At 39.7% G+C, this 18,187-nt stretch overlaps 1 protein-coding gene across 1 annotated transcript in view; it reads right to left on the reverse strand.

Moving 5' to 3' along the window:
* The window catches only part of LOC140237457 (serine hydroxymethyltransferase, mitochondrial-like), a 35,984-nt gene that overhangs the window by 7,993 nt on the left and 9,804 nt on the right, over positions 1–18,187 (reverse strand). Inside the window, exons 3-8 of the mRNA XM_072317382.1 lie at positions 12,328–12,407; positions 10,122–10,322; positions 8,904–8,985; positions 6,734–6,856; positions 5,020–5,159; positions 793–958 (exon numbers count right to left, since the gene is read on the reverse strand). Coding sequence (XP_072173483.1) covers positions 793–958; positions 5,020–5,159; positions 6,734–6,856; positions 8,904–8,985; positions 10,122–10,322; positions 12,328–12,407 — 792 coding nt within the window. The remainder of the gene's footprint in view (positions 1–792; positions 959–5,019; positions 5,160–6,733; positions 6,857–8,903; positions 8,986–10,121; positions 10,323–12,327; positions 12,408–18,187) is intronic.

Raw genomic sequence — 18,187 nt, forward strand, 5'->3', positions numbered from 1 at the left:
AATTTTTTCTGTTTTGTTTCAGTCTTATGTTTACTTGCTCCTTTCAACACTGCTTCATTAACTAGGAATAAATTTTACTTGCAGACATTGTTACTGTACCCAAGATTTAGTGTTCGCATTTAATGCCAGTAATGAATGAATAAATAAATAATGTATGTTAATATCTGAATCAATGTTGCTATGACCACACTTACTTTGCTATGTCAACCAGGGCCAACTGTTAATTCTTGAACTGACATTTAGACCATGAATAAGTTGCTGCTAATACCCAAAGCTTGGCACTCAACCCAGAACTGACATTATTACAATCATACGCATGTTGGTGCATCAACCATGACGAATGTCAAATTATTGATCTGATGCTGTTATACAACCAGAGGTACAGTTGCAATAAAACAAATATTTAACTCTTTTATCACCAGAACTTATGTTTTTACAGTCACACATTTATTGTCTCTGCAAGTGAAGTCAAGTGCAGGTCTGCCAACATTCCCACATCCAAATGAGGGAGATTTCACACAGCAATCAGGGAGATATCTGTGTGTTATATGCATTTCAATAGGCAAAAATAATTCCCAAATCAGGGAGATTTAAACATTCTCTTATTCAGACATGAACAGATTTTGACATTTTCAAGAAGACTCCTGCAGAATCAGGGATACTTGGCAGCTCTGCAAAGTGCTGAATTCAGAATCTAACATCACTCCATCAGTGGCTACAGTTACAAAGACTTTGTGACTACCAGTAATCCTTAAAGGGATGTCACGACCACCAATGCTCTCTTTGGCTCACCTGCTTGAGTGCTACAGCCACTCCAGCAATCTGCATGTTGTGGGGACCCCCCTGGAGTCCTGGGAAGAGGGCCTCATCAATCTTACTCTTGTAGTTGTACATGATGTCCTTGCCTGTCTTTTCGTTTGTCCCCTTCTTGCCGACACGGTAGAAAATCAGTCCAGCCCTGCCAAAGGTTTGTTTCATTCATTTCATTTTCTTCTTTTTTTTGTGTGTGCTTGTTGATTCAACAACAAAATTATAGGATTATAGCAAAACATACAGTATTTCACATTCCTAGTGCACATCATTTTAGTCTACACTGTACACGTCAAGTACAATCACATCTCCTGCATCTTTTATAAGGACATTCTATAAGGACCATTGATTAAGAAACTAACAAGCAAAAAAACATCCTTCTTAACCAATATCCACCAATCTACAGGATATCCCATAGTTCACGCTAACGCTGCGAACACTGATCTATGGGATAATCCGTAGCAGAAATGGCTCAGACAATGATGTCATTTATATAGCTTATTATAGCCTGTGAACTCTGACCTGATATTCCATAGTCCTTGGCATCACTTCCTGTTACTGATATTTTCACTTGGATTTGTATTCACTTCAGAGGTTTACAGCAGGCTGCTGACAGAATAGGTCTACATCAATGCGCAGATCGATAAATTATGTCCTCATATTTGTAAGCATTATACCCTATGATTTATACACCATTGGAAAGCTTACATTATGAAGATTTCAAAATTGATAGTTGTTTTCCTGTATAAAGGCTATGGATATTTTTCATTAGTGGTTTCTTTTGAATAAGTGATGTGATTATTCATAAATATGTAAATCATATGAAAATACTAAAATCGTATGACGTCGCATAATTCATGACATGGCGCTGATTTACATCTTATATGAAAGGCAATTTCTTTCTCTTTGTTAACTGGTATATAGTTTTCCAAAGTTTTGTTTTCATAAGTGTCAGTGACATCACCTTAAATTAGATACGTTCACTGAACTGATTGTACTTTATTTATTGTCAAATTTAATGAAAGTCTGGAATTGATATCAACGATTTAACCCTATTCTAACTGGGCTATTTGAGACCAAGTTTTTACTGAGGGGGGGTCAATTTGACCCCCCCTTCAGATCTCGGCCACCGATCGTGTGATCGCCGCGAAATTTTGCCTGAAGATAGAGCTGGATGTAAACTACAAGATAACATGGTCATACAATAGAAAAATATTGCCTTTCTATTTTTGATAAATTAATTATGCAAATTTGTGCATGAAATCATATTTTCACCTATAACTCCATTAAAAAGACTGGAGGATTGCTAAATTTTTGTGTCAGAATTCCTCAAGATACATCAAACAATTTTCTTGAAAAAAATTAGCACAATCGAAATCAATTTCTTTTGTTTTTTATTGTTTTGTTAATTTCTTATGTATTTTATTGTTTTTTCGACCTTTTGTTTTCTATTGTTTTTTTGCCAAAATTTGTTGCAGGCACTCTTCCAGGCTTATCTACACTAGAATTGATTAATTTCAATGGTTAAAAGTTGAAATAATCTAATTTATATCAATTTAACCAAAAAACACAATTTGCATTGGATTTGCACACGATATCATGAATTTGAGCTGTTTTTTGGTTGACATGCATATGCAAAACATTACGTAACTTCAAAACGGTGTACCCGGACGTCGCAAATTTGGTCTCAAAATATGCGGGAGACTTCAATGAAAAAAGTCGTGAAACGACGCGGCAAAATCTTTGCGCGTTGCGAAATCGTGGCGCGAAACATCGAGGGGGGGGGGTCAATTTGACCCCCCCCCCAGTTAGAATAGGGTTAAAAAACAAAACAAAAAAAAAAACTAAATCCCAGGAATTACTCTGCAGAATTTCCTGAAAGTCTTAAATTGAATCATAATACAACTCATATCACTCAGCAAAAATTTGGAAGTGTTCAAATTCAGCCCTGAGTTGGGCCTTTAAAGGGGATGGCTAGTAATTGATCAGTGGGAATGTAGGGGGATGATTGTTCCAATCCTTGTGGGATTCATTTAAGAGTACATTATATATCTATTGTGGTGTGTAAATTATTTGCTTCAGAATGGTCTCATATTCAAGTAATGTGCAGTTTAATGTTTCCAGGTTAGCATGCCTGTACAGTGACGGGGCATTAAACTGCACATTACTTGAATATGAGACCATTCTGAAGCAAATAAATTTCACACAACAATAGATATATAATGTACTCTTAAATGAATCCCACAAAAATTGGAACAATCATCCCCCAGCATTCCCACTGATTCCCACTGATCAGTTACTAGCCATCCCCTTTAAAGAATATAACTTAATAAATCAAAATGTAAGCTTTTTCCATCACAGTTCATTATCGTTCAAAGTGTGACTGATATGCTAATCAAACACTTCCTGGAGTTTAGCTTCCTTGTAAATTCCAATAAACAGACACGCAGCCCGATAGACAAGATATAAAACTATCCAGGGTTGCACTTCCTACATCGCCACACAGGAAGGTGTAATTATCCATTCTCATGGGCAGACCTGCCTTACAATCTGGATAATGATTGCTGCACATCTCTTCATTATTTGTTTGGAATATCCTATGCATAAGGATTGAAAAAGAATCAATCAAGGGCAAACACACACATGACGTGTTTAATCTCTTCACCCTAAAAAGATTAGGGGGGGGGGGGCCTCATGGTCATATACTAGGTGCATGCCAAATCTCCTAAAAAATTCTCAAAATCTCAAAAATAGCCCAGGCTTTTTAGGGTTCATACATTTTCGTATCGGGCTGAGCACTGGTATTCGGACTTGGGATTGAACATGGCTGACGGGAATGACAGACATGGCGCATTTCAGAGTCAAAGAAAGAGAAATGTAACAAACAGAAAAAAAAAAATGATAAAGGAATACTGATAATACAGGAATACTGTCTCATCTGCCACAAGGTACATGCTTTTAAACTAGAAGCACTCAGAGAACACAAATTGCTCCCATACTATGGTCACTAATGCCACACAACTGTGAAGGCATACTTTCAAAATAATTCTGAATGTGCATCCTGATAACCAGTGAAAGGTAATTACCTGTTCCTATTACCACAATCGCCCCATTTCATCGAAATATCATCAAAATCCCTTCGTAACTTTTCAAGTAATACTGCCCACAGACACAAAAACAAGCACAAACTAGAAATGTCGCTTTGGCGACTGGTATGCCTCCGCCATAATGCATGGTTCTCCGAATAGGTCTATAGCACAATGTCTTGACAATGTGTGATGACAGTTTCACGTAACTGGCAAAATATTAAAATGACAGGTTTGTCACAAATGCATTGAGTGTTCACTTTCCTTGAACTAGGTTTATTTGGATGAATGGCTACACTGTCTAAGAGTGCAGGTATTTGGGGATTTGAGGATTTGTACCCAACTTTTGACCCTTTTATAAGTTTAAAGAAGAAGTGAAATTTAGCACTTTCACTTGACCTTTGACCTTTTGACCTTTGGGCAAGAAACTTCAAAGAGAATCTGTATTGAATAATACATACATACACTAAGTTTCAACAAAAAATACTGCAGGCATTGCATAGATAAGAGAGAAATAATGACATTTTGATGAGTTGACCTTGACCTTTGACCCATGACCCCTAAATTCCCTACATGATCACTGCCAGTCAATACATGCATATGATACTAAGTTCCATGAAGATACCTTGAAATATTTGAGATATGGAGAAGTGAAATTTTAACATTTTCACTTGACCTTTGACCCTTGACCTTTGACCTTATGACCCAAAGCTCTCTCTGGGGAATCTTTATTTGGTAGTTCATGTATACACCAAGTTTCAAGAAGATACCTCCAGGCATTGCATAGATATAGGGGAAATAGTGAAATTTTGAGCATTTGACCTTGGCCTTTTGACCTTTGACCTTGACCATGTGCACCCAAAAGTTGATAGGCACAACTTCACCCACTCATACATATACATGCCAAGTTTCATTAAGAAGCCTCTACAGTTTTTTTAGATACGCTGTCCACAAAATTGATAACGGACGGAAGGACGGACGGACGGAAGGACCGACGGACGGAAGGACCGACGGACAACCCGAAAACATATTGCCTCTGGCGACACTTCGTGGCAGAGGCATAAAAAAAACAAAGTAAACTTCTATACTGAAGGCAAAATATGTAAATGGGAGAGCACCTTACCTTGCACCTCTCAGAGTCTTGTGGGTTGTTGTGGTGACGACGTCAGCGTAGTCAAAGGGAGATGGCGTGACCTTTGCTGCCACAAGGCCGCTGATGTGCGCCATGTCTGCCAACATGACTGCACCAACATCATCACAGATCTAGAATGGGCGGACAAGAAGTAGTCAACTCTACGCAATGAATTCCTTATAACCATGGGTAATTGTGGGTCATTACACCAAGGCATCAGGCAGTAATATTACAGCATTAGATTTATTCTGTGCCTTTTACAGGAAAGCTCTAGTTGACATGTTCTTTTGTACATGTGCTTGTACACAATTTTATACTTTGGTACATACAATTCAAAGACAACTCTTGCTGTCTTCACCCTCTCATAGTACAGCTTCTTTGAAAGAAATGTGCAACATCAACACTTAATCAATCGAAGGTATAAGCATGGACCTACTACCCGAAGGTCCATGGTATAAGGATCACAAGTTCTGAGGAAACTTTTCCTCTGGTATTGGAACCATAAGTTTTGTTAACCCGTTGAGGACGGACTGATTTTGCTACAACACGCATTTGTTTCCCATAGACACCTGCCCGAGTATACTCGGGACTCGTCCTCAACGGGTTAAGTGTGAAAGTGAACACACGTGACGATAATCAAAGTAATTATAACAGTGAAGACATAATGGGCCGAATGCATAAACGCTAGCAATTGCTTGTGCTAGCCTTTTACTCGAATCCGTATGCATAAAAACAAGCAATTGCTTGCGAGCAGAAGCTTTTGCTAGCAAGCACAAGCAATTGCTTGCTGCCCTCCAGCATTTGCTGAGAGACCAAGTATTTGCTTAAAAACGTATGCATAAAGCATACCTTTTGCTAGTTCTTGCTAGCAATTGCTTACGATTTTCCAAGCTCTGTAAAATGAGCTTGAGCTTTTGCTTATTACCGGAACGTTCCCTTTTTTAATCATTTTCATATTCATGAAGGAAAGACCACACTTGTGAAGGAATGGTATAAATCTACAAGAAATTACTCCTGAGTAGTGTAAGACACTTTTTCATTTCAACAACGGGAATGTTCAGTGGTTAGCACGCAAAATGTGATGAAAATCAGGTAGGATGTCTGGCTTCGGTGGAGAGCAAGGAGACCTCAGCTCTCCGTGTGCGATCTGGCAGATCCGGGCTACTACAAGCTGCAGTGATGGGAATCAGCCAGTAATACGTGTGTGTGTATGGATGTGTGTGTATGTGTCTGTGTGTGCATTTCATACCTCTTCTGCTATGTCAGGAAATGTTTCCACACACACATGCCCTTTTGTCCCTTTTGTTGAAAACGCAAGCAATTGCTTGTGCGGGACAAGCAAAAGGTATTAGCATAAGCAAAAGGTTATGCATATGAATTTAAGCAATTGCTTGAGCTAGACCTTTTGCTAGTCGAGCTTGTGCTTTTGCTTGAAGCAATTGCTTACAAGCAATTGCTTGTTTTATGCATTCGGCCCATTGCAGGGCCCCCATGTCATAAAAAATGCCATAAAAATGTCATAAAAAGTTGCTATGGTAACAATCCTCAGCTGCAATGGCAAAATGTCATGGTAATGTTAAGAATCCTACTTCCTGATTGGCTGTTGCTATGGGAAGTTGCTATTCTAGCAAGAGTTTTAATTCTAACATCTTTTATGAAATGGGGACCTGGTGAAGGTGGCCTCTGCCCACTTGCATGCACTTACAGAACGGTATCTGTCGTACTCCAACATCCTAGGGTAGGCGGAGTATCCAGCAATGATCATCTGAGGGCGGAACAGACGGGCAGTCTCAGCCAATTTGTCGTAGTCTATCAGGCCAGTCTCTTCCTGTGTAAATGACATGGATTTAATACCGATTACAACAACTCAATCTCCTTCAAGCCAAAACATAGTTCTGGTACGCCTGCACAAGTTGTCAAATTTCGCTCTCAAATGTGAATGTGTCCCTAAGAAATGTGCGGAATAACGCTGTAATAACAAGATATTCGATGGGTAACGACGAAAATGCGAAATATTAACCAAAAAGATTCAGTCTCAGAACTTACCCGAGCGGAGTCAGGCTAAACTCAGACTCGGGGACAACTCGGCCTCGCTTTGATGGCGGGCTGAGTTGTCTTGGTTGTCCCTCTGGATTGTACAGTGTTGTACTATGGGATCCGGAGCGGCCTGTATAGCGCTTCGCGTTCTGGCTACTCGCAGTAATGGTCCGAGTTGATACAACGCGCGCATCAAAAAACCTCTTTGTTATGGCGTGCATGCAAAATTAGTGTGCGCCTATCAAGCTCCTCTAAAAACAATCAAAGACGCTTGATAAACAACAACAACTTCGAAGACAGCGTGTCTTAGCAACTCAGGTGATGTGCGTATACGCTTGAGGACCGCGCGTTGTTTTGTACAGGATTAGCACGCACTTTCCTGTCTGTTCAATTAATATACAGTAGAATGTGGCGATCACGAACTGCGTGTAAATTGTCTGAAATAGGGTCGAGTTTTCCCTGAGACCGAGTTAGTATCGATCCTTCTGGAATAAAAGTCGGTAAACCGACTTTTATTTTTTATCTCAAAATACTCCAAAACGACTCATCATCCCGGCAAATCGCGTCAGCCAGGTAAGTTTCTTGGTAGACTCTTTCGATATATTGCAAGCAAATATGAAATGGTGCCAGACGGGTTCTCAAACCCTTACCAAAACTTTCTGACTTTAGGACAAAAAAAGATAACGAGCTGCATGTGGAGGCCACTTAGGAAAGCAAATTTTAAATTAGGTTTTTGAATGATTCAATACTGCATACATGTATGCAAAGTCAAAGTTGTCACATACACTGTAATGGGGGATCTTGCATTAGCATAGGCTCCTTGTTGAATACCTGTAAACTAACGGCTAATTCGGTAGACATACGATACAGCATGATATTTACTCATGGGTTGCTCGGAAAGATTTGAATTACATCTGCTAAAGATGACCATTTCATAAGGCAACTCCAGCATACAAAGACATTCACAAGAAGTAATTTCGCTTCTAAAACAGGCAAATCTTTCATTGAGAAAGCAACATCATTTCTACAGGAGTTCATGACCAGCACCTCGCTATGAATATATCCAGATCTACCTCTGAATGCCGGATGAATTTTTCATACTGCATCAAGATGATAATGCACCATGATTTCTTAGTTTTGTCTTGTTTTGTTTCATCTAGAATCTCCAATGTGATAGAGCGGATGAGTCTTCATTCTGCGCTACAAGAACATGCATGCTAGCAAGCAGAGAATGTTGTACGGCATGAGTTAGTCAACTCATCAACTTGTATAATATGTTAAACTTTGCATTTTGTTTGAATAAGTCATTTTTCGTGACTATAATAGAAAACTATAACATCATTTCTAATTTTTTAAGTGTTGACAATAAGTATTTGTTAAACCAATTCATTACATCAAGCCAGATAAGGAAGTAAATGACCAATCTTAAACTCTAAAGTATTGGCTAATATGGTTGAAATTCAAAACTGGTTTACATGAAGATATTTTGTCAACTCTACATGCTTTTGACTACAATAATATCTTTTTGTGTGTGTGTGTTTGTGTGTGTGTGTGTGTGTGTTGCGTGAAGGTACAGTTAAGTATTACAGTAACACACTCCATAGGAACTGAGAGTTTCAAGATACACAACAGCTAACAAAAAGTGCAATAAAACAAAAGCACAACCACTTTTCAAAATGATAACTCACATTTAGTCTAACACAACAGCTAACAAAAAGTGCAATAAAACAAAAGCACAACCACTTTTCAAAATGATAACTCACATTTAGTCTAACACAACAGCTAACAAAAAGTGCAATAAAACAAAAGCACAACCACTTTTCAAAATGATAACTCACATTTAGCCTATATGGCATGGACTCAAAATAAATCGATGTAGCCGAGATTCGTTTGGTTGGGGTCATGAAGCCATGGGTCAAACTGAAAATAAAAGAAGAAAGATTGGAGTCCAATAAATGTAACATAAATATGCATCTGCAGGAAATTAACTGGAAATATGCAAGGTTTGAAATGTTATAGTCAGCTCTAATTCATATTCACTGATCAAGGTAGGAACAATGTGTTGCGTTACATGTTGCTGAAATCATGTCAAATTACATAGAGACTGCAGACTACAGGTCTCAGCATCTCCCAGCATCTTTCTCACGGAAAAATCATTAAGATTCCAAAGAACAATCAAGGAGAGACTTTTGAGATACAAGCACATCAATAGGTGAACATTACAACCAAATTAGAGGTTTCTCATTTTCTTGTCTGACATGAATAGATGATTATTTTCCGAAGAAAATCCTGCTAAAATGTAAATCAAGGACATTTGGTAATTTCTGTTTTCATCCTCACCCAGCATCTTACAGACCCTCTCCCTACGCTTCTCTCCCAGACTCTTCCCCATCATTCCCTGTCTACATCTCACCCTCTCCTTGACTCTTCCTGATTTCTATCCCTGCTCCCCCACCATTCATCCTCTAGGAGTTTCAATCCCATATTATCTCTGCTCCTTCCCCATCCCCCACCTGCCTCTTCCAACCTTCACGCTGTCCCGTTCTCACTCTCGGTCTCTTCCCCACCCTCTCCATGACTCTTTCCCAGCCCCTCTTACCTCTTCCCTTTGCTCCCCTATTTCCTCATCCTCTCCTTGCCTTTTTTCCATCTCCTCCTAGATTCTTCTTACCCACTCCTTTTCTCGTCCCACCCTGCACCCGACTTCCCATCCCTTCCTTGCCCCTTCCCCACCCTCTCAACCCCTCTTCCCCACCCTCTCCATGCCTCTTTCCACCCTCTCCATGCCTCTTCCCCATCCCCTCCATGACTCTTCCCCACCCCTCCATGACTCTTCCCCCAACCTCTCCATGCTTCTCCCCACCCCCTCCATGCCTCTTCCCCACCCTCTCCATGACTCTTCCCACCTTCTCGATGACTATTCCCCACCCCTCCATGCCTCTTCCCAACCCCTCCTTTCTCTTCCGACCCTCTCCACGTCTCTTCCCCACCCTCCCTCGACTCCTTCCAAACCTCTCTGCCCCCCCCCCCTTTCCCATCTATTCATTGTAACTCACTGTCCACCATGTGGAAGATCGAGTCCCATCACTCTCTCATGTGGCTTCAACAGTCCAGTGTACACAGCGAAGTTCGCAGGAGATCCAGAATATGGCTGCACATTCACACCCCACTTTTCTGGGTCAAGGTCATATACATCTAGCGCCCTCTGTTGGCAGACTCGTTCAAGCTCATCGATCATGTACGTGCCACCGTAATACCTATATCACGAAGGAATAAGAGACAAAAGTTTCAAGGCTTGAAGGCACTGTGTAAATTTTTAAAGCACTTGTGCAAACAACACTCCATCACTTTGGCTGTCTGTTACAACAGCCTCAGAGGAAGACAGCAAACGGCATGCATGCAAGCAAAATTTAAAACAGGATTTAATGCCTCAAGCAAACTGAGAGGGGAGAGGCATTAAAATACAGCTTCAGTGTGGGACATGAGTTGTTCTTCTTATTTAACAGCAGGTCAGACAAACAAGTGCACATGCATTAGTGATGGATATACACCACCTAAAATACATAAGCGCTAAATATAAAGGGTACTAAACAACCTCGAGATTTTGCCACTTAATATATCAAGACATGCATTCAGAATCCATAAACTAAAAGGCAACCATAATCCTTATTCCTATCCTACTCCACATGTGGGATAGGCAGCATTTTTTTTCCCTTATTGTACAATGCTTTTCTTTCCCTTTCTTTGGATATCTCACCTATTTCGAATTCAAATTTTTCAAATTCTGAATTCCGAGTAACTCTATGCTCTTTAATATTTCATAGGAGGTTTCTCATTATCTCACAAATAAGTTCAAAACCTGAAGCTCCATTTCAACTCACAACTGTATCATCCCTTTAACCCGTTGAGGACAGTTTGATTTTGCTTCAACACGCATTTCCCATAGATGCTTGCCCGAGTATACTCGGGACTCGTCCTCAACGGGTTAAACAGGCATACAGCAGGGGTACAATGAATACTGTACAAGTAAGCTGTGGGTTACAATAGAGCACCAGTACAGAGAAAAGTAGGAAAAGTGATCGCTTATTACTTTGAAACTGGCAAGCACGGTTACTGTTCGGGATAATGTTGGCACGTAATTACTAAAATGCATGTGGGCAAATTCCAAGATAAAGGGGAGCTGATATGACATTTAAGTGTGTTGACGTATCAATCAGTTCCATCATCACTGTTCATAAAAATGATTTATATGTTTTCTGCTTTTACTATCGTAAAGGATTTCTAGAACCCATAGTCACGTTTCACTATCGTAAACATTATCTCAAAAAAATTTTATGTCCATCTAATTTTAGTAAGTACATATTTTTTATGGTAATCTAATTTTATCTCATTTTAACAGGTGTACAAACAGCTATGTTTACATTTACCTGATCAAGACTTCTAGATTTGTATTCCAGAGTTTTCAGTGTGTAATTTCACCTCATTGTAAAGTAACATCAATTTAGTCTGTCGGCTGCTATGTTTTACTAATACCATTATATAATTGTATATATTTTTGTTTGTTTTGCTTTGTTTTTAGCACCAAAAAAAAAAAAAACATTATTTCAATTAAATTCAATTCAATAATGACCATCACAAAATAAAATCTACTGTGGAAATGAATGTTCCCCTCATTTTCCCAGTCGGGTTTGAACTAGACAGGTGGGTGTTACAGGTATAATGGCAAACTGTTGAATAATAGCATGCCTTTTAAATTGTTTAATTCTCTCATGTCTGTTTTGGGTTGGTTGGTTCTTTAACCCATTGAGGATGGGCTGATTTTCCTGCCACATGCATTTCCCATACTACTTGCCAGAATATACTTGGACTCATAAGGAAGCCAGGATCCTTGTGATACACAAAAGTGGTGCCCTGAACTTTACAAGCTCAAATCTGCCCTGAATATTTTGACGATTACTGCACTTGCTGTGTGAAACTCATTGAAATCTCAGATCTATCTGTATGTAACACCAGGGGGCGGATCCAGGAATCCGTAAAGGGGGGGGGGGGGGTGGGGAGATTTTATTTTATACAACATTATGTAATTTATGTTGGTCACCGCACGATTCCATGCATACTTTTGGTATATTTTTTATGATTTTATAACTCCTTATAATTTTGGAAATGTTAAAGGGGGGGGGGGGGGGCATGCCCATTGCGCCCCGCGGTTCCCCCCCCCCCCCCCCATCTGCCACTGAACACCCATCTCTCTTTTGTGCTCACCTTCGACCTGGGTAGCCTTCTGAATACTTGTTTGTCAGGCACGATCCCGATGACTCCATCACTGCCCTGCTGGTGAAGTTCTGAAATTGGAAAGAACAGTGTTATTTAAACCGTACGATGGCTGTTGCCCAGTGAGATAGCCTTCAGTGCACCCAGTTCATGACAACGTCTATCGTTTCATACATGTAAGATTTACTTTTGACAATACTGACTTTCATGTTGTCATCATTATTTTGAGCAATTGCATGAAATGCTCTTCATCAAAAATAATTTGCTCCTTTGTAAAAACCTTGGTGTATAAATAAAAGCGTTTGCTCTGTTTTGCACACAATTTTCTACAAGACCTTGACACACATTTGCAATGTTAGTCTTGCTTGCTTGTCTGTTTTGTTTATTTGTTTGTTTGCTGACAAAGATTGTGACCCTTGCTTATTATCTCAGCAATGCACCGAACTTGGAAGAAAATATTTCCAATAATAAAATGGTTAAAGGCTCACAACAGGTTGGGCGGGTCCCTTGGCGGAATTGGTCTTCAACTGAAGACTGATCCCTAATTTCATTCAATTCCATAAATCCACATTTCATAACACTGGAAGGGGAAAGAAAAAGATCTCACATTTCTTCAAGGACAAGATCTCCTTCCTATCGCTTTCACAGTTCTGCTGACTAATCAGTGTAAAGTCACACACAGGTACAACCTGGTACCATGATTATTTTATAAGCTTGTCAGTCATTAACATCATAGAGCATGAGCCATATATGGCTTTATTATTGTACTACTTATCTCTGAATTTGCCATATATTGACATGTCAGCAGAAAAATGGTTGAATCAGCTGTAACTTGTTTACATATTTGGATATGTGCATGCTGTGTACATAGACTACCCAATGTACTTTGAATAAGAGCATACTTTGTACAACATACATTATATAATTATATGCCTACAATGTGTACGTATGTAAATGATCTGTCCCTGCCATATATGGTGACTATTAAAGGAATTTACCACTGCACAAAAAGTACAAGATTTCATTGTGGCATTTCAATGTCATGCTACATATTTACAACATATAGTAGAGCAGATAAGCCGAAAAATTGTGCAAAATTTGACTAAAGCATGAAACTTTCACCAGTGTTAGTACATGTTATAAGATTCATTTTAAGATCGGGAGGTAAGTGTGAATTGACCTCTGATGACCTCCAAAGGTCAATGACCTCAAAATTTGATAAAAATTGATATTTTGCGTCATTGATTAATGTTAAATATGGTAATGATGTACTAAAAACTCATTTTTCTTACAATGGAATTGTCTTCATGTTCCATAGAACCCTGACAGGTTTCTACCTTTGACCTCTGATGACCTCCAGAGATCAATGACCTCAAAATTTGATAAAAATTGATATTTTGCATCATTGATTAATGTTAAATATGGTAATGATGTAGTAAAAACTCATTTTTGTTACAGCGGAATTGTCTTCATGTTCCATAGATCCTTAACAGGTTTCTACCTTTGACCTCTGATGACCTCCAGAGGTCAATGACCTCAAAATTTGATAAAAATTGATATTTTACGTCATTGATTAATGTTAAATAATATGGTAATGATGTACTAAAAACTCATTTTTGTTACAGCGGAATTGTCTTCATGTTCCATAGATCCTGAACAGGTTTCTACCTTTGACCTCTAATGACCTCCAGAGGTCAATTATTGACCTCAAATTATCAGAATTTTGATATTTGGTGCAATTGGTTGATGATAAACATAACGATGTCCTAAAAATTCATTTGGGTTACAACTGAATCGTTTTCCTATTCCTCAGACCAAGGGAAATTATTTACATGTCTCTGCCTTTGACCTCTGAGGACTGTGACAAGTCAATGACCTCAAAATATCAAAATATCGATAGTTGATGTATATTCAATGGTTAACTGTATACCTGGTGTGCAATCATGCATTATGCTATTAACATTTATACTACATTGTACAAGAAGTGTCTTCTCATTCCACAGAACATTGGTCATTACCCTGTGTATATCCAACTTTGACCTCTAAGGACAGTGTGAGGTCAGACTTTTAGAATATCACTAAAAATTTGTGTAGGATTGCAAATATTGATGTTTGGCTTCATTGGTTTAATCCTAAATGTTTAATCATGTACAAATCATGCCTTGACGTTATAATCAAAGTATGTACAATTTGTATGCACATTCAACAAAGCATTGGTTCATAGTAACAGGTCTCAGGAATGTGAGCGGTCAATTACTTCAGAAATGAAGCTTACGTGTCTTCAGTGATGGCAGTGACCTCAAATATAATATTTATGTTTGGGTTAGTTATGCAGACTAGCTTGCATGAAATTATGTGCAACATTATCCAATTTGCACTGGACAAAATTTGTACGCTTAAACATGGAAGGTGGGGAGAGGAGTACCATAGTTTGGGTTGATGCTTAATAGTTTGTGAACAGGCATATGGCAAAGTCCCTTGAACTGGATGAAAGGGTGACAGATGCTAACCAGAAAACAACAGGCCCACCTCATCAGATGTACATGTACGTCACGAGTCAAACAACCCGAGTCGTACAGCCCATGAGTTACGCAGCCCACAAGTCATACATCCCGTGACCTAAATACTATACTAGTAGATGAACAAGGTCAATGAGCTCGACATCAAATATAATAGGCCCACAAGCTGTGCGGTCCGCGAGCTCGGCACTCGAGGAAAACAAGGCCCACGAGATTAATATATGTATTACATCAGAAAGCTTAATCTATTCAGTGTAGGTCTTGTGGACCTCCCCCTCCCCCCATGTGTCGGACTCTTATGGGCCTGGTTTGCCTAAGTGTCAAGCTTATGGGCAATGCTACCTAGTTTCGAGCTGGCGGGCCTGTGTTGGTCAGTGTCAAGCTCGTGGGCTGCATGGTTTCGGTGAATGACTCATGGTCCTGGAGCATACAGTGACGTCATGGACCATCTGGAAAGCGACATACTGTGAGGCATAACATGCATTCCACATGAAGCAACCCTGTGTTTTGCAACTTGCTATTGTCATCCAATTAAGTTTGGGTCATTACGTCAGGAAATTTTGGGCATTTTTTCAATGACCTGTTTAGGAACCTCAATTCCAAATAGGAGTGGAACTACTATTTACTCTAATTGTCTTCTTTATGCTTGATACTCCTTAACACTTTGGCCTGGTCAAGAGTTGTGCCCCCATGCCCAAATATTGGTTGTTTCCAATATGCCGCCATCCAGTTTGCATCCAATGTGTGAATCAGGGTACGCTGGCAGCGGGTACAGTAATATCACCTGCATGATCCGGTTAAGACTCTCTGCCAGCAAGTGATGATTCAGTGTAACCTGCTGAAATTGGTCTAGATCTATACCCTCGATCTATTTCAATACACGGCAGCATCTGTGTCTTCAGTGAAGCACGCGATCGGCACACAGATCTCCTCCACGACTAAACTGGATAGACATCCTGAGGTCAGACCAGCGTTCTTATAGGTGCACAGCCACTGTATGCGACCATCAGAGTCTTCCAATGGCAATATCTAAACAGTTTGGGTGAAGGCAAGCTTGTCTCTATGATGAGTGAGTGAGATGATAAGAAAGCTTCTTTTTGACTCGCGGGATAGGCTACAAGCCTTTCTCAGGCAGAGGTTCTGAATTATCGGGTCGTGCTCAGTCTGCACACAGTGAGCTGAATACCATATCAAGTATACGTGTGTAATGATTGTGTGTAATGATATGGGAAAAATGAATGGAAAAATTAAAGTACATGTTTATGTATTCTACGTGGAATCTGTTCCTGTCTGTTGTCTTGGAAGAAATGCATCAATCTTGCAATGTTGTTGTTTACTATTTTCCCTCTCCATCACGAGTATATAATTATGGAACGTGTTGATCAAAGTTTTTGTGATGTCAGAAAATGCGGGGCTGTATTGCAGGTGGCCTATTGAAGGTGGCCTTCAATTTGTTTTTCACAGTATATTGGCATGTTTAACAGATTGTAACTCACCAAGATGCCTCTTGAAATGTTTTGAAAAACTTCTGCTTGATTTTACATGAGCGGATGATTATCAGTTGTCTTTCTGCTTTTTCATCTTGTGTGAAACAAAGTATTGTTTCTCTTCAAAAGATAGCGTGCCAATTAATCTGCACTTACTGTTGGTGCTCTATCGCCCCTATAAGACATTCAAACCCACATTCTTCTTAGACATCCGTCTACAGGCATTGTGGTGTCGAGCGAGATCTGAACATCTCTCATGAAGCGAGACTTCTCTTTTCTTTTCTTTTCTCCACTAACAATGTGAAACAAAGATATCCGTAGGCGTTGTGGTATGAAGACGTGGTAGAGCGATCCTTCTCTTCTCTTTTCTTTTCTTTTCCCCACTAACAAACAAGTTTAGCACGAAACATAGAAGCATTCGCACATACTGTTTACATTTCCCATCACATGCTTTTAACATCGGAATTTTCATGTACACATTTTGCCTGGAAAAGAATTACCAAGAACTTTTCAACACAATACATGTTCAAAAGAAGCCATTTGGTTCATATATAATTTACTCGACTGAGTGATTTATAGGGGCCTACTTATCACTGTCCACGTACTCGAACAGTTTTCGCTAAAGATACAAGTATGTTTACAAGACTGGAAACAGTAGAATGATTTGCCCCTTAACATATCAGACTACTACATCTCTTGAAATGTTTTCAAACGTAAATGAAAGTCATTCCTCTTAAATGATTACTCTCGGTCGACGAATGAGGTCCTCGTCTGTCGATCTCGTCAGTGTGACTGGGCCGTCCGTTGAGCGGTCTGCCGTCACGCTCTCAGTAGGCCTATTCTCTTCATCACCATCACTTTCCACTTTGTATCAGTCTGACAGGGCGCTTCAACATCTCCATCTCCGATAACACCAGTTGACTATTTGGAGTTTGTAATTGCACTCCAAATTGGCGTAAACTAAAGTTTTGTGTTATCGTGACTCATAGTTTTTCCTACTGTCCTGCTGCTCGCCGGTTCAGTCATGACAGTCAGATCCTCGTCACATTCACAGCGTAGGTCGATGGTGCATTCAGCGTCGATAAAGATTAGTTGGTTGACTTGGGGGGGGGGGGCATGATGTACCAAGAAAGTGGAACTCCTGACTTTATCTCTGTGGTCTCCAACTATTCTCAAAGTTCCTCAAAATTCTCTCAAAATCCTCAAAACTCTGCAGCCTTTGCTTCACTACATAGCGTGAAGCCGCTCCCACTGTGCTTGCCACTCTAACTGATTTCTCGACTGAGACATGTTTTTTTTATAACTAATTTACTAACAAACTTCCTTTCCCTAAAGCATTTCCTTGGCTCAATCTTATATTGGGGTGTGGCGTTCACTAGAAATTAATTCCTTGCTGGTCAAATGTTCAATTTGCTCCTCCTATTCGTTTCTGTTAAAACTCAATTTTCTGTGATTCATCTCATTTTCGGATTAACTCGCCCACTGTCTTTTAGTTTCTTCATTCACTTGTTCTCTGTAACCACTGGTAAAGACTTTATTGTTCTTTGGATATCAAAATGATAAACCAAATGAACATTATTGTCCTTATGGCAACCAGCGTCATCGTTGTTCTGGGTCATTATCCCTGAATTTGTCTTTGGAGTTCCTGTTTGACCCACTCCACTAAACAATAAATGCTAAAAATAGAGGGATGAATTCTGACAGGAGGGCCACCTTCCAGCTCAGAAGGTCATTTATGTTTGGAGATCAGAGGGCAAAAACACGTCATCACGTCATTCTCCATAATTTGGAGCGGGGCTTTGGGGATGGAGAGTGCTGACCACTAGCGGGTAAAGTAGCCAACAT

This window comes from Diadema setosum, chromosome 14 (assembly GCF_964275005.1).
Source record: "Diadema setosum chromosome 14, eeDiaSeto1, whole genome shotgun sequence".
NCBI lineage: Eukaryota > Metazoa > Echinodermata > Echinoidea > Diadematoida > Diadematidae > Diadema > Diadema setosum.